Source organism: Lolium perenne, chromosome 2, assembly GCF_019359855.2.
Source record: "Lolium perenne isolate Kyuss_39 chromosome 2, Kyuss_2.0, whole genome shotgun sequence".
Taxonomy (NCBI): Eukaryota; Viridiplantae; Streptophyta; class Magnoliopsida; order Poales; family Poaceae; genus Lolium; species Lolium perenne.
Genome location: NC_067245.2, coordinates 328,879,829 through 328,903,709, shown reverse-complemented (window position 1 = coordinate 328,903,709; position 23,881 = coordinate 328,879,829). Strand labels below are relative to the sequence as shown.

The 23,881-nt window shown below is 44.4% G+C and overlaps 1 protein-coding gene across 1 annotated transcript; it reads left to right on the top strand.

Annotated features, from left to right (window-relative positions):
• LOC127329743 (uncharacterized) lies at positions 1–21,742 on the top strand. Its single transcript, XM_051356203.2, has 3 exons — positions 1–1,408; positions 20,937–21,119; positions 21,513–21,742. The coding sequence occupies exons 1-3, from the start codon at positions 1–3 to the stop codon at positions 21,740–21,742; spliced, it is 1,821 nt and encodes a 606-aa protein (XP_051212163.2).
• The last annotated feature ends 2,139 nt before the right edge of the window (positions 21,743–23,881 follow it).

The following is a 23,881-nucleotide window of genomic DNA, read 5'->3' as shown; positions in this document are numbered from 1 at the left end:
ATGGGTAAGTTACGGGAGTTAGTTGATACGGCGGTGAGGAGGCGTGTTGATGTCCTGTGTGTCCAAGAGACCAAATGGAAGGGACAGAAGGCGAAGGAGGTGGAGGATACCGGTTTCAAGTTGTGGTACACGGGGACAACTTCAAACAAAAATGGAGTAGGCATCTTGGTCAATAAGAGCCTCAGGGATGGAGTTGTGGACGTCAAGAGGCAAGGGGACCGGATGATCCTTGTCAAGCTGGTCGTTGGGGACTTAGTCCTCAATGTTATCAGCGCCTATGCCCCACAAGTAGGCCACAATGAGAGCACCAAGAGGGAGTTCTGGGAAGGCCTAGAGGACTTGGTTAGGAGGGTACCTATTGGTGAGAAGCTCTTCATAGGAGGAGACCTCAATGGCCATGTGGGTACATCTAACACAGGTTTTGAAAGGGTGCATGGGGGCTTTGGCTATGGCATCAGGAACCAAGAAGGAGAAGACATCCTGAGCTTCGCTCTAGCCTATGACATGATTGTAGCTAACACCCTCTTTAGGAAGAGAGAATCCCATCTAGTGACGTTCAGTAGTGGCCTACACTCTATCCAGATTGATTTTGTCCTCTCTAGAAGAGAAGACAGACGCGCCTGCATCGATTGTAAGGTGATACCTGGAGAGAGTGTGGTCCCTCAACATAAGCTGATGGTTGCTGAATTTTGCTTTAGGATCCGTGTCCAGCGGGGTAAGCGCGCCAAAGTCGCTAGAACAAAGTGGTGGAAGCTCAAGGGTGAGGCATCCCAGGCTTTCAGGGAGAGGGTTATTAAGGAGGGCCCTTGGGAGGAAGGAGGCGATGCAAACATGATGTGGACGAGTATGGCGACCTGCTTGCGGAAGGTCGCTGTAGAGGAGTTTGGGGTGACTAAGGGAAGTAGAAGGGAAGCTAAGGATACCTGGTGGTGGAACGTTGAGGTCCAGAAGGTTATTAGGGAGAAGAAGGACTGTTTTAGATGCCTATATCTGGACATGAGTGCAGCTAACATGGAGAAGTACAAGGTGGCGAAGAAGGCTGTAAAGCGGGCGGTGAGTGAAGCAAGGGGTCGGGCGTATGAGGACCTCTACCAACGTTTAAACACGAAGGAAGGCGAAAGGGACATCTATAAGATGGACAAGTTTAGGGAGAGGAAGACAAGGGATGTCAACGAAGTCAAATGCATCAAGGACGGAGAGGATCAGCTTCTTGTGAAGGATGAGGCGATCAAGCGTAGATGGCGGGAGTACTTTGACAACCTTTACAATGGAGAGGTTGAGAGCTATACCATTGAGCTAGACGACTCCTTTGATGATACCAGCATGTGCTTTGTGCGACGTATCCAGGAGTCTGAGGTTAAGGAGGCGTTAAAGAGGATGAAAGGAGGCAAGGCGATGGGTCCTGATGGTATCCCCATCGAGGCATGGAGAGAACTTGGAGACGTAGCGATAGTATGGCTAACTAAGCTTTTCAACCTTATTTTTCGGTCAAACAAGATGCCCGAAGAATGGAGGCGGAGTATTTTAGTACCAATCTTCAAGAACAAGGGGGATGTTCAAAGTTGTACTAATTACCGTGGAATCAAGCTAATGAACCATACTATGAAGCTATGGTAGAGAGTCATTGAGCACCACTTAAGAAGGTTGACAAGCGTGACGAAAAACCAATTTGGTTTCATGCCTGGTGTAGGGATTCGTTGCATAGAAAACAAAAAATTTCCTACCACGAGAACGCAATCCAAGCCAAGATGCAATCTAGAGGACGGGAGCAACGAGGGGATGATCGAGACTCACCCTTGAAGATTTCCAAAGCCTATAAGAGTAGGCTCTTATTGCTGCGGTAGACGATCACTTGCCGCTTGCAAAAGCGCGTAGAAGATCTTGATCACGGTGCCACGATCGGGCAGCACCTCCGTACTCGGTCACACGTTCAGTGTTGATGAAGACGACGTCCTTCTCCCCGTTCCAGCGGGCAGCGGAAGTAGTAGATCCTCCTCGGAATCCCGGCAGCACGACGGCGTGGTGGCGGTGGTGGTGGAGAACTCCGGCAGGGCTTCGCCTATGCGCTGCGGGAGTTGTATGTGGAGGAGGGGAGGCTAGGGTTTGGGGAGAGGGGGCTATGGTCGCCGGCCTCAAGGGGGCAGGGGTGGTGCGGCCAAGCCATGGGCAGCCCCCTCCCTCTCCTCCTCATTATATAGGTGGAACCCCAAGGGTTTGCCCAAAGTCTTCGAATAAGACCCCAACAGAAAAATTGCCTTATGGACGAAACCTAGAGGGACAGGGACTCTCCCCTTTCCCTCTTTTCTTGGCCGGCCAAGGAGGTGGAGTCCACCATGGACTCCACCCTCCCACTTGGTTGGCTGGTTAGGGTTTGTGGAGTCCCTTCGGGACTCCTCCTTCCATAGTGATTTATTCCGGATAATTTCTAGAAACCACCTTCCATAAATGCACCGGATCATTTCCAAACTTGGAAAGTGACTTCCTATATATGAATCTTATTCTCCGGACCATTCCGAAACTCCTCGTGATGTCCTGGATCCCATCTGAGACTCCGAACAAAACTTCGAACTCCATTCCATATTCCATATCTACTTAAACGACATCAAACCTTAAGTGTGTCACCCTACGGTTCGCGAACTATGCAGACATGGTTGAGACTTCTCCCCGACCAATAACCAATAGCGGGATCTGGAGATCCATAATGGCTCCCACATATTCAATGATGACTTAGTGATCGAATGAACCATTCACATACGATACCAATTCCCTTTGTCACGCGATATTTTACTTGTCCGAGGTTTGATCATCGGTATCACTCTATACCTTGTTCAACCTCGTCTCCTGACAAGTACTCTTTACTCCTACCATGGTATGTGGTCTCTTATGAACTTATTCATATGCTTGCAAGACATTAGACGACATTCCACCGAGAGGGCCCAGAGTATATCTATCCGTCATCGGGATGGACAAATCCCACTATTGATCCATATGCCTCAACTCATACTTTCCGGATACTTAATCCCACCTTTATAACCACCCATTTACGCAGTGGCGTTTGATGTAATCAAAGTACCTTTCCGGTATAAGTGATTTACATGATCTCATGGTCATAAGGACTAGGTAACTATGTATCGAAAGCTTATAGCAAATAACTTAATGACGTGATCTTATGCTACGCTTAATTGGGTGTGTCCATTACATCATTCATATAATGACATAACCTTGTTATTAATAACATCCAATGTTCATGATCACGAAACCATGATCATCTATTAATCAACAAGCTAGTTATACAAGAGGCTTACTAGGGAATCTTTGTTGTTCACATAACACACATGTATCAATGTTTCGGTTAATACAATTATAGCATGGTATGTAAACATTATCATAAACACAAAGATATATTATAATAACCATTTTATTATTGCCTCTTGGGCATATCTCCAACAGTCTCCCACTTGCACTAGAGTCAATAATCTAGTTTACATTTGTAAAGATATAACACCTTGGTTTTTCGGTGCTTTATCATGTTTTGCTCACGGGTGAGGTTTTAGTCAACGGACCTGACATGCTCAGAACCGTATGTATTTTGTAATTCATTTGCGTCTCAACACATCACTCATTTCCAAATGAGTCGGTGATGACCCACAAGTATAGGGGATCGCAGCAGTCTTCGCGGGTAGTATAACCCAATTTATTGATTCGACACAAGGGGAGACAAAGATTACTTGAAAGCCTTAACAGCGGAGTTGTCAATTCAGATGCACCTGGAAACAGACTTGCTCGCAATAGTTTATCAGTAGTAACAGTTTTATAGCAGTAGCAGTAGTGAAATAACAGCAGCAAAGTAACAGAGACAACAGTAGTGATTATAGTAAACAGCAGGATTAAAATACTGTAGGCACGGGGACGGATAACGGGCGTTGCATGGATGAGAGAAACTCATGTAACAATCATAGCAGGGCATTTGCAGATAATAATAAAACGGTGTCCAAGTACAAAGCAATCAATAGGCATGTGTTCCAATTATAGTCGTACGTGCTCGCAATGAGAAACTTGCACAACATCTTTTGTCCTACCAGCCGGTGGCAGCCGGGCCTCAAGGGAATCTACTGGATATTAAGGTACTCCTTTTAATAGAGTACCGGAGCAAAGCATTAACACTCCATGAACACATGTGATCCTCACATCACTACCATCCCCTCCGGTTGTCCCGATTCTTGTCACTTCGGGGCCATTGGTTCCGGACAGCGACATGTGTATACAACTTGCAGGTAAGATCATAAAACAATGAATATCATAATGAAACAATAACATGTTCAGATCTGAGATCATGGCACTCGGGCCCTAGTGACAAGCATTAAGCATAGCAAGTTGCAACAATATCATCAAAGTACCAATTACGGACACTAGGCACTATGCCCTAACAATCTTATGCTATTACATGACCAATCTCATCCAATCCCTACCATCCCCTTTGGCCTACAGCGGGGGAATTACTCACTCATGGATGGGGGAAACATGGTTGGTTGATGGAGAGGCGTCGATGGTGATGATGGCGATGATCTCCTCCAATTCCCCGTCCCGGCGGAGTGCCAGAACGGAGACTTCTGGCTCCCGAGACGGAGTTTCGCGATGTGGCGGCGTTCTGGAGGCTTTCTGGCGACTTCGACTTCTCCCTGTGCGTTTTTAGGTCGAAGGCAATAAATAGTCCGAAGGAGGGCGTCGGGGGCTGACCGAGGCCGCCACACCATAGGGCCGCGCGGGCCCCTCCTGGGCCGCGCCGGCCTATGGTGTGGGTCCCTCGGGCCCCCACCTGGCTTGCCCTTTGGGCTCCGCCAATATTCTGGGAAAATAGGACCTTCTGCATAAATTCCGAGGATTTTTCTGAAAGTTGGATTTCTGCACAAAAACGAGACACCAGAACAGTTCTGCTGAAAACAGCGTTAGACCGTGTTAGTTGCATCCAAAATACACAAATTAGAGGCAAAACAATAGCAAAAGTGTTCGGGAAAGTAGATACGTTTTGGACGTATCAGTCGGCATTAAATATGTTTGGTCTTCTGGTGGAACCTTAATTCCGCGGTCTGAAATATGTCACTAATATTGTCACACACAATATAGCTTCAAAGTTCTGACTCTGTCGGAACTACACCAAGTTCTCAAAGAACCTCTTGACTTAACATCCTTTGCCATTGTCAAAACAATGACATACTCTGCCTTCTTTTGTAGAATCCGTCACAATATTTAGAACTCTTCTAAATCTAGCATAGACAACTTCTAGCTCATTGTGCTACCTTTTAAACAACACTTAGTCTAATTTGAGATTGAAATTTTATTTTCATATGTGACAAAACAAATATTGGTGCAACATCTTACATCGATTTGTTTGTCATTTCTCCATACGAAACTATATATATATATACTTGGTTCTTCTTAAGTACTCAAGAATATTCTTACTGTTTTTCAATGATCATCACATGAATCATTCTGGTACATGCTCAAAACACTTTTAGAGCATAGGACATAGGATTGTGTACATATTATTCGTGATCTATAATCACTCATGTGTTTTTACTCATTGAGTGTCAGATACACTCAAGTCTTGTTAAACCTTCACATGACAAGAACATTTTCTTAATATTTCTATATTGAACTACTTCAATATCCATCCTATGTACTTTGACTTAAACTTATTTATGTGTTTCAATCTATCTTCATAGATCTTGACACTAAATTTGTTTCAGTCCATATCCTTTCATTGAAATTAATTCTCAATGAAACCTTTTTAATCAAGTATATAATTACATCATTTATAACCAACTATATGTCATCTACATAAAGTATTATAAATATGTCTCAGCGCTCCCACTTAATTTCTTGCAAATGCAAGCCTCTTCATCGTTTCTGATGAAATCAAAAACTCTTTGACTATTTCATCTGGTGAAGATTCCAACTCCATGATACTCACTTCATCCAATTGAAGTTTGTATACCTATTTAGTATTCCACGGACTAGCAAAACAATTGGTTGTATCTTGTATACACCTTTAGTACACACGTCTGATAAGTAATGTATTTTGCTATCCTACTAGCATATCTCATAAAAGAAATATGTAGTGATTACTAGAATAATCCACATAGACTATAAGCATTGCTACGGAAGATCTAATCTTATCGTAGTCAACTCTTTGAACTTTGTCGTAAACAACTTTTCGACAAGTCGAGCTTCTTCAAGGATATTTCATCCAAGTCCATCAATTTTATAGATCTATTTACTTTCAAAAAGTATTTATCTATCTTGGATTTCATGGCGTATAGCCATTTTAACGGAGTCAGGGCCCATCATAACTTCTTTGTTTGTAGTTGGTTTATCATTGTTCAAAATCAATCCTTTGTCCACAAATCATTTATTTGATCACAAAGTAAACCATACCTACAAGGTTCAATATGTACTTCGATCTCCATGGCTAAAACACTTTGTAGTCATGGGAGCCATGATAAATCGTGGCCGCTTCCGGAACCAATTCCGATGCTGTGCTACTCTGATCATTATGCTCAGGTTCATAAACTTTATCAAGTTCTATTGTCCTCCCACTCAAAAACTTCGCTAGAAACAATTTCTTGGAAATAAGAAACATTGACAAACACTTTTGTCTTTGTCTCCATAGTGGGAAGAATTCCCAATCAATTCTCTGGGATAACCAACAAAGACATTCATCCGATTTTGGTTGTAAACTTATTTACTTATGCTATGCATACCAAAATTTAAGAAAGGACTATTAGGGTTCATACCCATTCCATAACTCGTATGGTGTCATTTCTACGGATCATGATGATGCTCTAATCAGTGTAAAAGCGGTAGTCTCTAAAGCATAATCCACAAAAATATAATGGCTTTATTTTATTTTATCTCATCATTAATCCAACAAAGTTTGGATACATCTCTTGGATACTTCATCATCACTATGATACTCCAAGAAATGTGAGTTGTAGAACAATTTCATAACTCTCTTAGATGTTCGCTAAAACTCGTAATTCAAATATTTCCACCATGATCCAATCATAGATATTTGACTTTTCTATTACGATGATTTCCACTTCATGCTGAAAATTATTTGAATCCATTCAAATGTTTCAAACTTCTTCCTTATTGAATATATCCACATATACTCAATTCATTATTGAAAGTTTTCATGAAGTAGAAGAATATCCCACACACAACTATGTCCAGTGAACCACATACATCTTCATGTATTTTTTCACTAAGTTTGTTGCCCGTTCAACTCTTGGCCTATGAACGGTATTTTAGTCATTCTCTTTAAAAAATATTTGCAAGCGCCAAACGATTCAAAAATCAAATGACTCCAAAAATCCATTTGCATGGAGTTCCTTCATGCGTTCTTTTCTAACATGACCTAAATGGCGGTTCCACAAATAAGTGGAATTCAAATCATTTGCCTTATGGCATTTTAGCGTCAGTGTTATGTATGTGTGTTTCACCATTAAGATTTATAATAACTTATCCATCGTACATGGAGTAATGTCATAATTTGAACAACTTATTGTTTTCATTTGACCAGAGCAAAATAACAATTATTAAGTTCTTTATTATAAATTCTAAGGGCTAGATAGAATGCTAACGACGAACATAATAACACTTTATTTTGATCCAGACGTGCATTCCTATCATATTCCTTGTCAGTCACTTAGGCCATTGTATTCTTGTATTGCGTTGTTTTGTATGACACTTCATACCAACCTATATAGTACTAATACCCAAGAATTTCATAGTGTGACTTAACTAGGAATACAACCATAACATGTATATCATTTATATACACCTGAGCTAGACTTTCTAGTCTTTTCTTTTCTTTTTGCCAAAATATCTTTTGCAGTTCTCTTTTAGCTTTCCTCATTATTCAGAAAAACACTTTAACATTATTAACTTCTAGATTTGTTGGTCAAATACCAATAACCTTGAGGTTCTTACTTTTAAGTTGATCATCATATGACAAGTGTTTCAGATTTCACTATTAGTAACTTTGTAATATGATGAACAATTTCACTCATAATTTTATCCATCATATCATGACGACTTTCCGAGACCATGTCTGTACATGCTAGGCTCATAAAGTTTTAACCTTGGTATTCGCATGTGCAAATCTGGCTTGCACCCGTTGTATGCACACGTAGAATCTATCACACCCGATCATCACGTGATGCTTCGAAACGACGAGTCTTAGCAACGGTGCATACTAAGGATGATAACTTCAAGGATATGCGAATATTATTAGTGCCCCAATAGTTGGAGGATTGTGACGCCTGGCGTCTTCAACCTTCATACATTCCCATAAAACTTATGATTTTATGTAGTCTCACCAAATTTATATTCTATCATCTTGCAATAAGGTCTTAGATATCACATATATCTCATACCTTGATTATTTCTGAAAACTAAATTTTCAGCTCCTTACTTTTCAAACAGATTTGAACTTCAAGTTTCACGGAGACAAGATAACTTTAGATACTAATTGAAACCATAGTTCTTTGAATCAACAATATGAGGTTTACTAAAAGTTTGCAATAGGACTTAATCATTTCTTGATTCATTAACAATACGGTACCAATCCGTAAAGTTTCTTATCAGATTTTAACAGTATTTCTATCTCAATTACAAGACTAGCGCATGGTAGAAAACGGATGCCAATACTACAAAATTAATTCAAAATACTACTCAGACTATGTTTATGATAATTAGTTCATGTTTTAATCTAATTACTATTGAACTCCCACTTAATACAACATCCCTCATAGTTGTTAAGTGGTACACGATCCACATCCACTACACCAAAACCGATCATCACGTGAGATGATGTAGCTTCAATGGTGAACATCAACATGTTGATCATATCATCCATATGACTCGTGTTCAACCTTTCGGTTTCAGTTGTCCCGAGGCCATGTCTGTACATGCTAGGCTCGTCAAGCAAACCCAAGTATTCCGCGTGTGCAACATGGCTTACACCCGTTGTATGTGAACGTTGAGTCTATCACATCCGATCATCACGAGATGCTTCGAAACGATGAACTGTGCAACGGTGCATACGAGGGGAGAACACTTTATTATCTTGATATTAATGTGAGGGATCATCTTATAATGCTACCGTCGCGATCTAAGCAAAATAAGATGCATAAAGGATTAACATCACATGCAATTCATATGTGATATGATATGGCCCTTTAGTCTTTGAGCCTTCGATCTTCATCTCTAAAGCACGAACATGATCTCCATCATCAACGGGCATGATCTCCATCATCGTCGGCGTAGCGTCAAGGTCCATGACGCCGTCTTCACGGTTGTTCACCTCATGTAGCAACTATTACAACTACTTTGAAATACTACTCAACATGAAATTTAAAGACAACCATAAGGCTCCTGCCGGTTGCCACAATACAATAATGATCATCTCATACATATTCATCATCATATTATGGCCATATCACATCACCAAACCCTGCAAAAACAAGTTAGACGTCTCTAATTTGGTTTGCATATTTTACGTGGTTTAGGGTTTTCGAGAGAGATCTAATCTACCTACGAACATGAACCACAACGGTGATACTAATGTTGTCAATAGAAGAGTAAATTGAATCTTCACTATAGTAGGAGAGACAGACACCCGCAAAGCCTCTTATGCAATACAAGTTGCATGTCGAACGAGGAACAAGTCTCATGAACGCGGTCATGTAAAGTTAGTCCGAGCCGCTTCATCCCACTATGCCACAAAGATGCAAAGTACTCAAACTAAAGACAACAAGAGAATCAACGCCCACAAAAACATTGTGTTCTACTCGTGCAACCATCTATGCATAGACCTGGCTCTGATACCACTGTAGGGATTCGTTGCATAGAAAACAAAAATTTTCCTACCACGAGAACGCAATCCAAGCCAAGATGCAATCTAGAGGATGGGAGAAACGAGGGGATGATCGAGACTCACCCTTGAAGATTTCCAAAGCCTATAAGAGTAGGCTCTTATTGCTGCGGTAGACGATCACTTGCCGCTTGCAAAAGCGCGTAGAAGATCTTGATCACGGTGCCACGATCGGGCAGCACCTCCGTACTCGGTCACACGTTCAGTGTTGATGAAGACGACGTCCTTCTCCCTGTTCCAGCGGGCAGCGGAAGTAGTAGATCCTCCTCGGAATCCCGGCAGCACGACGGCGTGGTGGCGGTGGTGGTGGAGAACTCCGGCAGGGCTTCGCCTATGCGCTGCGGGAGTTGTATGTGGAGGAGGGGAGGCTAGGGTTTGGGGAGAGGGGGCTATCGTCGCCGGCCTCAAGGGGGCAGGGGTGGTGCGGCCAAGCCATGGGCAGCCCCCTCCTTCTCCTCCTCATTATATAGGTGGAACCCCAAGGGTTTGCCCAAAGTCTTCGAATAAGACCCCAACAGAAAAACTGCCTTATGGACGAAACCTAGAGGGACAGGGACTCTCCCCATTCCCTCTTTTCTTGGCCGGCCAAGGAGGTGGAGTCCACCATGGACTCCACCCTCCCACTTGGTTGGCTGGTTAGGGTTTGTGGAGTCCCTTCGGGACTCCTCCTTCCATAGTGATTTATTCCGGATAATTTCTAGAAACCACCTTCCATAAATGCACCGGATCATTTCCAAACTTGGAAAGTGACTTCCTATATATGAATCTTATTCTCCGGACCATTCCGGAACTCCTCATGATGTCCTGGATCTCATCCGAGACTCCGAACAAAACTTCGAACTCCATTCCATATTCCATATCTACTTAAACGACATCAAACCTTAAGTGTGTCACCCTACGGTTCGCGAACTATGCAGACATGGTTGAGACTTCTCTCCGACCAATAACCAATAGCGGGATCTGGAGATCCATAATGGCTCCCACATATTCAACGATGACTTAGTGATCGAATGAACCATTCACATACGATACCAATTCCCTTTGTCACGCGATATTTTACTTGTCCGAGGTTTGATCATCGGTATCACTCTATACCTTGTTCAACCTCGTCTCCTGACAAGTACTCTTTACTCGTACCATGGTATGTGGTCTCTTATGAACTTATTCATATGCTTGCAAGACATTAGACGACATTCCACCGAGAGGGCCCAGAGTATATCTATCCGTCATCGGGATGGACAAATCCCACTGTTGATCCATATGCCTCAACTCATACTTTCCGAATACTTAATCCCACCTTTATAACCACCCATTTACGCAGTGGCGTTTGATGTAATCAAAGTACCTTTCCGGTATAAGTGATTTACATGATCTCATGGTCATAAGGACTAGGTAACTATGTATCGAAAGCTTATAGCAAATAACTTAATGACGTGATCTTATGCTACGCTTAATTGGGTGTGTCCATTACATCATTCATATAATGACATAACCTTGTTATTAATAACATCCAATGTTCATGATCACGAAACCATGATCATCTATTAATCAACAAGCTAGTTATACAAGAGGCTTACTAGGGAATCTTTGTTGTTCACATAACACACATGTATCAATGTTTCGGTTAATACAATTATAGCATGGTATGTAAACATTATCATAAACACAGAGATATATTATAATAACCATTTTATTATTGCCTCTTGGGCATATCTCCAACACCTGGGAGGTCTACCATGGAAGCCATCTTCTTGGTTCGACAGCTGATGGAGAGATACAAGGAGCAAAAGAAGGACCTTCATATGGTGTTCATTGATTTGGAGAAGGCCTATGATAAGATACCTCAGAATGTCATGTGGTGGGCCTTGGAGAAACACAAAGTCCCAATAAAGTACATTACCCTCATCATGGATATGTATGATAATGTTGTGACAAGTGTTCGAACAAGTGATGGCGACACTGATGACTTTCCAATTAGAATAGGGCTACACAAAGGGTCAGCTTTGAGCCCTTATCTTTTTGATTTGGTGCTGGATGAGGTCACAAGGGATATACAAGGAGATATCCCATGGTGTATGCTCTTTGCGGATGATGTGGTGCTAGTCGATGATAGCCGAACGGGGGTTAATAGAAAGTTAGAGTTGTGGAGGCGAACTCTTGAATCGAAAGGTTTTAGGCTTAGTAGAACTAAAACTGAATACATGAGGTGCAGTTTCAGTTCTACTAGGCACGAGGAGGGAGAGGTTAGCCTTGGTGGGCAGGTGGTACCGGAGAGAGCCACTTTTCGATATTTGGGGTCCATGTTGCAGAAGGATGGCGATATCGATGAAGATGTGGGTGTAAGGGTATTTTACCCTTATCCATTATTTTGGTAACAATGACACCGTGCTAGAGTATTTGACCTAATACGTTTATAAGGATTATCTCAGGTATTAGGCAAAGAGGCATAAATGGTGTATCAAAGGAACAAGAAGGCTAAAGGAGACCCCCCACTTCAACAACAATCGAAAAGGGGTCTACAGAAGAAATCCGGTCTGTCACCCGGTTGGACTGGGCTCCAGACCGGCTGGTCCGGCGTGCGGTCCGGTCGACCGGGCGCCAACCGGGCTCCAAACCAACGCCTGAAGAATCCGGTTTGCCACCCAGTCAGCCGGCCTCCAGACCGGCGAGTCCGGCGTATGGTCCGGTTGACCGGGCGCCAACCGGAGGAGCTCCTGGACGAAGAAAAAGAGGATCCGGCCCAGCATCCGATCACAACCGGCTGGTCCGGTCACTGGTCCGGTCTGACCGGCCTCCAGACCGGACTGTCCGGTCAGGGATCCGGTTGACCGGGTTTGACGAGAGAAAAGCTGAGGTGGCAAGTGACCAACGGCCATATTTCGAAGAACACTATAAATAGGCCTTCTCCTACCTCAGAACACTTAGGCACTACACTACAAGCTGTTCTTGAGCTCTCTCTCTCTTACTCCATTACTAGAAACACCAAAAGCCTCCGATCTCCCTCCTCCTCCACCCAAACTCAAATCCCTCCGGGGAATCACTAGAGGAGGACCCGATCTACTGTTCTACCAAGCCATATCTCATTCCCCCTTGTATTCATCGAGAAGCTTGCTTCCTAGGGTTCCTTGGAAACCCTAGGTGGGCAAGAGGAGTCCGGAAGCATCCGGGCTGTGGATTTGCTCCGGGCAAGATTGTGAAGGTTTGGAGGCTACCTCAAAGTCTACCACAAGTGAGTGAGCTATTCCTTCATGGGATAGGATCCGGAGAATAGGGTGAGCCTTCGTGGCGTGGGGAATCCTTCGTGGGACCTCCACCCCTCCAAACGTGACGTACCTTCTTGCAAAGGAAGGGAACACGGGAATACATCCTCGTCTCCGCGTGCTATCGGTTATCTCTAACCGAACTCCTTACTTGTGATTTAACTGCCTGAGAGAGCCTTCGTGCTCGAGTTAGTTGTATCCTCATCTAGGTTGCTTCACCTAGTTTGCATTAGGCTCACCTTTATATTCCGCAAAGCCTAATATTGCAAAGAGAGAATTAAAATCTGTAGAAACCTATTCACCCTCCCTCTAGGTTTACCATCTCTGTACTTTCAATTGGTATCAAAGCCTGGACTCTTATTAAGGGCTTCACCGCCTTAAGAGTGAGATGGATAAACTATTCGAGGGTCTAGATGAAGACTCTAACCTTTCGGTTAAAGAGATGAAATCTAGATTCTTGGCATATGATGCCGAGAAGAAGAAAAAGGAGGATGAGCTACAAAGCCAAATGGCAGAGATGTCTGTCATGCTTAAGAACTTGACTAATGGGTCTCCTAGTACGGCTTCGGCCTCCCTAGGGAGCTATCGCGAAGTCAACCATGACTATCCCAAAAACACTTCACCCATGCCTCATATAAACCATAGTGGGAATGTTCCCCATTTTGATGGAACTCACTTTCCTTTTTGGAAATCTTCTATGGAATCTCATATTCGCAGCTGCAGCGTGGAGTTGTGGGAGATCATTGTTCATGGATACCGGGAGCCACAAGATCCCATTCGGTTGACCTCCACCGAATTCTACAACCGTCAACTCAACGCCTCCGCACGTGACAAGATTAGGAGTGGCATCAACCGCAAGCTCCTTGATCAAGTCAATGACATAGAATCCGCTAAAGAATTGTGGGATCGAATCATAGTACTCCAAGAGGGAACCGATTTGATCCAATCCGCTCTTTATGAGACCGCAAAGCAAGAGGCCCATCAATTCATGATTCGAGAAGGAGAGTCCGTGGCCGATGCTTATGCAAGACTTGGTGCTCTTAGAGTAAGAGTCAAGGGACTTGGTGTTGAGAAGTACAATGACGACTTCGAGATGAATGAAGCATTCATAAAGTCCAAGGTCATTGCTATGATTGCCGTCAAACAAGAAGACACCAACCTTGCACTCAACTTGCAAATCATGACCAAGAGTGCCGACCTCAACTCCGATGATCTAGTCTCCTATGTGGCCGCCAATGAAAACACGGCAAAAGCGGGAAAGAGGCTCATGGCAATGAACCGTGTTGATGAAGCCTCACACAACCATGAAGCGCCACACAACCTTGCTCTCAAAGCTAGGGCCGATCATGGAAGCAAAGAAGACTATGAAATTGAAGAAGATGAAGAGATGACTTCAACTAGTGACATTGCTACCGACTTTGCTTTCTTTGCCAAGAAGTACAAGGCAAAGTTCCCTATGCTCCTCAATGACAAGAAGAAGAAGAGAACTTGCTACAATTGTGATGAAGATAGCCACTTTGCAAATGAGTGCCCTTATGAGAAAAGGGTGGACAAGCCAAGATTCATCAAAGGGGTCAAGCCAAGATTGAAGCCAAACCCAATCAATGATCGATACAAGAAGAACAAGGGAAGAGCCTTTGTTGGGGCCGAGTACTTGTCCGATGATGAAGAGGAAGATGAGGAGAAGGAGGCCGGGGTGGCCGGTTTGGCTTTCTCTAAGCCCGGGTCACTCTTCACATATGACTACTCCAAGGATTACTCCACGGAGAATGATGTAGGATCTTCCTTCATGGCAAGGATAACTCAAGATGATGACTCCGATGACTCTCCCTCATCTACAATCGTTGGCTCTTGTCTTATGGCAAGGGAAACCAAGGTAATGGAACCTCCACCTTCCCTATCTAGTGTTCTTGATGATGAAAATGAAAATCAAGATGAATTAATTGTGCTTAAGGAACTCTATGATGTTAGATGCACCCTTCGTGGTGAAGCTCTTGTCAAGTTTGATTTCTTAATGGACTCACTCAAAGAAAAGGATGAGTCCATTGAGGAATTAGAATATCATTTGAATGAGAAGGAACGGACATTCAATCTCCTAAGACAAGAGCTAAAAACCGAAAGGTGCATATCTCAAGGCCTTAAGCAACAAATTGAAACTTATGAACTTGATAAAGTTAAGGACCTAGAAACTATTGATAGGGCTCAATCATTGACCCAAGAGCTCAATGCCTCAAAGGAGGAGCTTGAAGTTGCTCATGCTTCTCTCACTAGGGATCTTGACCACCTTGAAAAGGCTAACAAGCTTGTCAAGGATGAGCTCAAGAAACTTGGAGAGAACCATGATCTACTCCAAGAATCCTACAAAAAGGCTCTTGGATCAATGAAGGATCCCATTGATGTTGAAAAGCTTGCTTGTTCCTCCACTTCCTTTACTAGTGAGCATGCTAAACTTGTTGAGGAACATGTTCGTTTACAAGAGGAACTTTCTTTGCATGTTGAGACCAATGCATATCTTGAATCCTTGGTGACCAAATATGGTCTTGACTATCATCCTAATGAATCTTCTTGTGAGCAAGCATCTATTCTTGAGGAAAATGTTAGGTTAACAAAGGAACTTGCAAAGTTCACCACCGCCAAGAACAAGATAGGATTGGATGACCTCTTGAGTAAGCAAAGGTCAAACAATCAAAAGTATGGACTTGCATATGTTCCCAAGTCCCACAAGAAGAACAACTACAAGAAGGAGAAACCCGCTCAAGATAAGAACAAGAAGGTCACTAATAATGGCAAAGCATCAAAGGGCAAAGCCACTAGTGGTGACCGCACGGGGCCAAACGATCACTATGCATTATTTGTTGATTATTATGGTGATGTCTATGCTAACTATGTTGGCCCTCCTAATGGCTATGCTTATAGAGAGTACTCAATTTGGGTACCAAAAGATATTGTTGCCATTGCAAAGGAACCCATTAATCGATGGGTTCCTAAATCCTCTACTTGATTTTGTAGGGGTATTCCTCCGGTGGTCCAAAATGGGTGTTTGATAGTGGATGCACCAATCATATGACCGGAGGAAGAGGTGTGCTTGATCAATTCATTGAAGATATCAACAAGAAGTCAAGCATCACCTTTGGTGACAACTCAAAGGGAAAGGTACTCGGATATGGCAAGGTAGCAATCTCTAAGGATTTGTGCCTTGAAACGGTTATGCTTGTTGAATCCCTTGGCTATAACTTACTTTCTATATATCATCTTGCCGATGCCAGTTACAATTCATATTTCACTAATTATTGTGTGAAAGTCTTTAGGAGTGACAATCTCAAATTGGTCCTTGTTGGATATGTGGAGAACAACCTTTACGTGGTTGACCTCTCGAAAGAGAGCCCCTCTCCCTCCACATGTCTAATGGCGGCCAAGCATGACGAAGGTTGGTTGTGGCATCGCTGCCTTGGTCATGTTAACATGAGAAATCTTAAACAACTCCTAAAGGGTGAGCACATTGTGGGACTAACCGGCATTTCTTTTGAGAAAGATCGTGTTTGTAGTGCATGTGTAGCCGGAAAGCAACTCAAGAAGAAGCATCCTATCAAGAGTGTTGTTACCACATCTAGGCCTTTGGAGCTCCTTCATTTGGATCTCTTTGGGCCATCACATTATGATACTCTTGGTGGGAGCAAGTAAGGACTTGTCATTGTTGATGATTACTCAAGATACTCTTGGGTCTTTCTCCTTAAGTCTAAGGACGAGACCCATAGAGAGTTCATCGTCTTCGCCAAGAAAGCTCAATGTATGTATGAATCCGAGATCAAGGCAATTAGGACCGACAATGGCACCGAGTTCAAGAACTACACTATGCAAGAGTTTGTTGATGATGAGGGCATCAAGCATGAGTTTTCGGCGCCATACACCCCTCAACAAAATGGTTTTGTTGAAAGGAAGAACCGGACTATCATTGAGATGGCAAGAACCATGTTGAGTGAATTCAACTCACCCCACAACTTTTGGGGAGAAGCCATCTCTACGGCCGTCCACTACTCCAATCGGCTCTTCCTCCATCCCCTCCACAACAAAACTCCATACGAGCTCCTTACGGGTAACAAGCCTAATGTCATGTACATTCGTGTTTTTGGATGCAAATATCTTGTTAAGAACAACAAAGGAAAGCTCGGTAAATTTGAAACTAGAACCATAGAGGGTATATTTGTTGGATATGCGGAGAACTCTCACGCCTATAGATACTACAACCGGTCCACCGGGACTATTGAAGTATCTTGTGACGTGGTGTTCTTGGAGGATAATGGCTCCCAAGTGGAGCAAGTTGTTCCATGTGTTGCAGGTAATGATGATGATCCATCTAGTGCCATCAAGCATATGGGCGTTGGACACATTCGGCCCATGGAAGTTCATAATGATGATCAAGATGATGGAGTAGATGTATCAAGCACGCCTCAAGTGGAGCCTAGCTCAACTCAAGCCGAACCATCAAGTGCAACTCAAGAACCATCCTCTACTCAAGATGAGTCACGTTCCGAAGAACAAGAAGAAGATCCTCATTCCACGGAGCAAGACCATGATGATGATCAAGAAACATCCTCAACTCATGATCAAGCTCAAGTGATCCCTCATGATCAAGCACTAGCAAGAGATGAATTCATTGATCATGAAGGAACCGTTCGGAAGATCAAGGCCGCTACAAGGGCAAGTGACATGAAAGTGGATCAAGTCCTTGGTAGCATCTCAAGAGGAGTGGTAACCCGTAGACACCATGCATTACTTATCAATTATTGTCAACATCATGCTTTTGTGTCTAGTTTTGAACCACTTAAGGTACATGAAGCCTTGGTCGATCCGGATTGGGTAATTGTTATGCAAGAAGAATTGGAGTGTTTCACTCGTAATGAAGTATGGTCTCTAGTTGAGAGACCCAAGGATCATCGCATCAATGTCATTGGGACCAAATGGGTATTCAAGAACAAGCAAGATGAGAATGGCATTGTCATACGAAACAAAGCAAGGTTAGTGGCGCAAGGGTTTGCCCAAATAGAAGGTATGGATTTTGAGGATACCTTTGCGCCGGTAGCCCGTGTTGAAGCTATTCGTCTTTTGCTTGCATTTGCATCTTTCCATAATTTAAAATTATATCAAATGGATGTGAAAAGTGCATTTTTGAATGGTCCCCTAAAAGAAACCGCATATGTGGCTCAACCCCCGGGTTTCGAAGACCCATGCCGACCCAACCATGTGTATTTACTCCATAAGGCACTCTACGGTCTCAAGCAAGCTCCACGTGCTTGGTATGAGTTCCTTAGGGATTTCTTGCTACATGATGGGTTTTGCATGGGTACGGTCGATTCCACCCTTTTCACCAAGCGGGTTAAAGGGTGTGGCCTATTTATATGTCAAATATATGTTGATGATATTATCTTTGGTGGAACTAACCCCAATCATAACAAAGCTTTTGAGCTATTGATGACTAGGAAATTTGAGATGTCCATGATGGAGAGTTGAAGTTCTTCCTAGGCTTCCAAGTGAGGCAACTTGCAAAAGGCACCTTCATCTCTCAAGAAAAGTATGTGAGGGACATGCTCAAGAAATTCAACATGACCAATGCAAGCCCAATGAAGACACCCATGCCCGTAAAGGGACAACTTGGCTCATGTGACGGTGAGAAGGATGTGGACATAAAGGTATACCGCTCCATGATATGATCCTTGCTCTAGGCCAGATATCATGCTAAGTGTAGGGATGTGTGCTCGTTTTCAATCCGCTCCCAAGGAGAGCCATTTAATGGCGGTCAAACGGATTCTAAGATACCTTGTTCTCACTCCTACTCTCGGGCTATGGTATCCAAAGGGGTCAACCTTTGAACTCATTGGCTATTCGGATTCCGATTGGGCCGGTGATAAGGTTGACCGGAAGTCTACCTCCGGGGCTTGCCAATTTATTGGCTGGTCATTGGTGAGTTGGTCATCCAAGAAACAAAACTCCACCGCCCTATCCACCGCTGAAGCCGAATACATATCCGCGGCATCTTGTTGCACTCAATTGTTATGGATGAAGCAAACCTTGAAAGACTATGGTGTGTCTCTTGGTACGGTGCCTCTTCTTTGTGACAATGAAAGTGCAATAAAGATCGCCAAAAACCCGGTTCAACATTGTCGCACCAAACATATTGACATTCGCCATCACTTCCTACGTGATCATGTTGCCAATAAGGATATTGATCTCACTCATGTGGGAACAACCTACCAATTGGCGGATATTTTCACTAAGCCTTTGGATGAAGCCCGCTTTGTTAACTTGAGAGGAGAACTTGGTATTCTTGATCCTAAAAACTTGGATTGATTAACTTCTTGCACTATATTCTTGCATTTATCTTGCTATCTAGCTTAGAGGCATAGAACATATGGGGATAGTCATCCTACCATGTCTTGGTATGATGCATACCTATGTGTGCAACATAAATAGACCCAATGTCATTATATGGACCCAAGCATGTCTCTTCGAGGTCACATGACATTTGCGCTTTCACATAGGGGGAGTAATCCCCCGCCCCTCATTGAGCCTTCATTACACCTTGATTTGACTATACAAGGCCAAATGATCTTATTGCAAAAATCATTTTCAAATGACTTATGATTCTTGATATATATTTCAAATCATGCCCATTGTTGCTATTTACATCTTGTTTGGATTTTCTCTCCAATGGGTATGCCTAGAGAACTTTGTGTTTCCAACCCCATGTCTATGCTCATCTCATCATCATCTATCTATCTATATGTACATGTCATCATCTGAGCTTTCACACACATTTACACAAAGCATAGGGGCAAAACGAGGCAAAACTAGACAACACTGGGCTGGCCGGTCCCTGGCCCGGTTGGACCGGTCTCCTGACCGGATGATCCGGTCGACCGGGCGCCAACCGGGCTCTGGGCCGGATCAGCCGGCGCCCTACCGGCCGCGCGGCCTGATATAAATTGGGAGGGGATACCCCTTGGGGTCATCTTCCTCATTATCCCCCAACTCCCACACCTCCATGGCCGGCGCCCTCATCACCTCCACCAAGATCTAGGCCCTTCCCACCACAAGAATCCCCCCAAACTCCACCAACCCATAGATCGGGCTCCTTGGGACATCTCCACCAAAGGATTTGAGCCCTCTCAAGCTAGTTTGGGAATTTTTGGAGTTCTTGTTTTTCAAGCCCTACCTCGTGTTCTTCTTGCTCTCTTGATCAAGGAGGACAATGTCTTCGGGTAATGTACTCTTCCTTCCTCCCTAATTTCTAGTCCTCTTCACACATTGCAAGTTCTTGACAAGATTTGAGGAAATCTTAGGGTTAGGGTTAGGGTTTGCAAGTCCTCATGCCTTTAGAGTGTCTCACAACACAAAGCACATACTCCACTCTATTGCTATAGTCTATATTCAAGTTTTTGAGTTTTTGCATGAATTTGTGGTAGAAAATCTGGGCAAATCTTCACAAGTCAACAGATCCGGTCTGCCGCCCGGTCAACCGGCCTCTCAACCGGCCGGCCCGGCGTGCCATCCGGTCTGACCGGATTGGCAACCGGCTAGTCCGGTCTGCCGTCCGGTTGGACCGGCCTGTGCGCCGGATCGCCCAGTTTTTCGCACAATCTCATCAATACACTTGGATATATGCTATGCTTTTTGGTTCCCCTCTTATTGATGACATGTACACTTACCCCACTGCTATCCTTGCTCTATTCTCTCATTCACAGGAAGTTGGAGTGGTGAACGGGACACTGTTGCCAAGAGAGGCCGGACTACTGAGAATCCACCCCGCCGGACTAGTGGTCGCGCACCTCCTGCAGCTCATCAGACTACTGACACTGGCAGCTCGGAGAGGAGAATAACCAAGTCAGTTGGTGGTAAGAAAAAGGATAAGCATGCCGCCCAAGAAGGTGATGAAGAAGTGCCAACTTTCAATCTTGCGGATGCACACCGTGGTGATTGGCGAGAAGTGAGGATGGTGAATCCGTACCGCTATGAGCGTCGGACTTACACGGGTGGGGACAAGTTCTTCTGGACCAAGACACAAGCAACCCTATGGCATGGTTTCTATGATGATCAAGACAGTATGAAGAATGGGGCTGTTGTGATGCCCAAGGCCATCAATCCTCAGGAGCTTGCCTTGCATGAAGCCACAAAGTACCGCTTTGTGGTTGACACCTTGAAGGGTCTGGGACTATATGACCTTGTGTGCCTCAAGCCTGATGATACACAAGAAGATTCAACCTATTGTCCTCTGCTAGTCCGTCAGTTCCATTGCACTGTCTACTTTCATGATGATGCAGACCGCACCATGACTTGGATGACTGGCAAGGAGAAGTACTCCTGCGCCTACACACAGTTCTGTGCGGCTTTGGGTTGTGTTGGTGACCGTGCTCCAGGGTACAGAATCCACTCTCGGTCTAAGATGACTAGAGGTGACATCTCCTTTTGCTACCCCACTAACCCAACAGCTGGGCCTCCCACCATCTCCGGAATGTACTACTCATACCTTTCTCTTGCCAAGATGTTCTGAGAAAGCCTCATCAGCAAGTCCGGAGACACTAGTGAAGTCGGGAACTATCATCTGAATCTGATGTACTACTGCCACCCTTCCAGGCTAAGGAAGATTGATGGGTGTGATCTTATCTACTGTGATCTGAAGCGTGCAGTTATGGACCGCATGACTCCAAACTATGCTCAGTACGTTCAGAGGCTCATCAACTACATTGTTCCTGCTCCTCTAAACATTCTTGATGAAAAGGTCATCATGGAACCATTCAGATTCCCTACTCAGGATGGTCGCCTGGAAGTCCCCTCCATGATGCCCACCACTGAGCGCCGTTCCAAGGAACAGCATGATCCTGCAGCAGGCTCCAGTTACACTCGGCGCCCTCAGCGTGGTGCCGCTCGCTTCTTCTCCAGCATGTGGCAGATGTGCAAGAACACCAATGATGTCGCACATCAGAGTCTTGCCTTGAACCAGGAGACACGGAGGAGACAGAGTGAGTTTTTGGCTGCACGGAATGCTCCTGTTCCTCCTTCTGGCCCTGAGATGGAGTCTGTGGTTGCACCAGCTTGGGAGATGCCTCCCATTACCGATGAGATTCTCCAGAACTTCGACTTCTCCATGTATGCTCATGGTGGCCCTCCTCCTCGGACTACTCGTGCTCCCTCCCCTCCTGCTGATGATGATGAGGAGGATGCCGGTGGTGCGGCTGCGCGCGATGATGGCGAGAGCTCCTACTCCGTCGGGCATGAGTTCTATTGATGGGTGCGATAGCATCTCTCCTCTTTTCTTCGCCTTTTTGGTGTCCCGATGCCAAAGGGGGAGAAGAGAGTAGAGTCTAGGACCACGGGGTTCCTTGATTGTCACAAGCCATGGGAGTTGCTTTATTTGGATCTTATATGGCTTGTGCTTATTTGTTTCGATTTCTCGAGAATCATTTGCTACTTTGAATAATTTGTGTATGGACGTGTATGGACGACTATGTGTGTGCTTATTCACTCTAGTAGGATAATCATGTTTTATGCTTATATATCTTGATATACTTGTCCATACCATGCTTGTTTCCTAAAGATATTGGGGGAGCTTCTCATATTACACATATGGTGCACTTTGCATTCAAACGCAAATTCTCCAAGTGCACACATTATGGGGGAGCTGTCGTAATATCTTATATGGAATCAAGGTTTAGAGCTTATCATAATATCTATATGTGACTCTAGCTCGGTTTGTCATCGTATACCAAAAAGGGGGAGATTGTAAGGGTATTTTACCCTTATCCATTATTTTGGTAACAATGACACCGTGCTAGAGTATTTGACCTAATACGTTTATAAGGATTATCTCAGGTATTAGGCAAAGAGGCATAAATGGTGTATCAAAGGAACAAGAAGGCTAAATGAGACCCCCCACTTCAACAACAATCGAAAAGGGGTCTACAGAAGAAATCCGGTCTGTCACCCGGTTGGACCGGGCTCCAGACCGGCTGGTCCGGCGTGCGGTCCGGTCGACCGGGCACCAACCGGGCGCCAACCGGGCTCCAAACCAACGCCTGAAGAATCTGGTTTGCCGCCCGGTCAGCCGGCCTCCAGACCGGCAATTCCGGCGTATGGTCCGGTTGACCGGGCGCCAACCGGGCGCCAACCGGAGGAGCTCCTGGACGAAGAAAAAGAGGATCTGGCCCAGCATCCGGTCACAACTGGCTGGTCCGGTCACTGGTCCGGTCTGACCGGCCTCCAGACCGGACTGTCCGGTCAGGGGTCCGGTTGACCGGGTTTGACGAGAGAAAAGCTGAGGTGGCAAGTGACCAACGGCCATATTTCGAAGAACACTATAAATAGGCCTTCTCCTACCTCAGAACACTTAGGCACTACACTACAAGCTGTTCTTGAGCTCTCTCTCTCTTACTCCATTACTAGAAACACCAAAAGCCTCCGATCTCCCTCCTCCTCCACCCAAACTCAAATCCCTCCGGGGAATCACTAGAGGAGGACCCGATCTACTGTTCTACCAAGCCAAATCTCATCCCCCCTTGTATTCATCGAGAAGCTTGCTTTCTAGGGTTCCTTGGAAACCCTAGGTGGGCAAGAGGAGTCCGGAAGCATCCGGGCTGTGGATTTGCTCCGGGAAAGATTGTGAAGGTTTGGAGGCTACCTCAAAGTCTACCAC

Bases quoted from the DNA above. Each gene is read 5' to 3' on its own strand.
- LOC127329743 (XM_051356203.2), top strand. From the start codon at position 1: ATGGGTAAGTTACGGGAGTTAGTTGATACGGCGGTGAGGAGGCGTGTT. The intron at 1,409-20,936 runs GTATCCCCATCG...TCTCATTCACAG, and splicing joins CAAGGCGATGGGTCCTGATG to GAAGTTGGAGTGGTGAACGG. The intron at 21,120-21,512 runs GTGATGAAGAAG...ATGATGATGCAG, and splicing joins TAAGCATGCCGCCCAAGAAG to ACCGCACCATGACTTGGATG.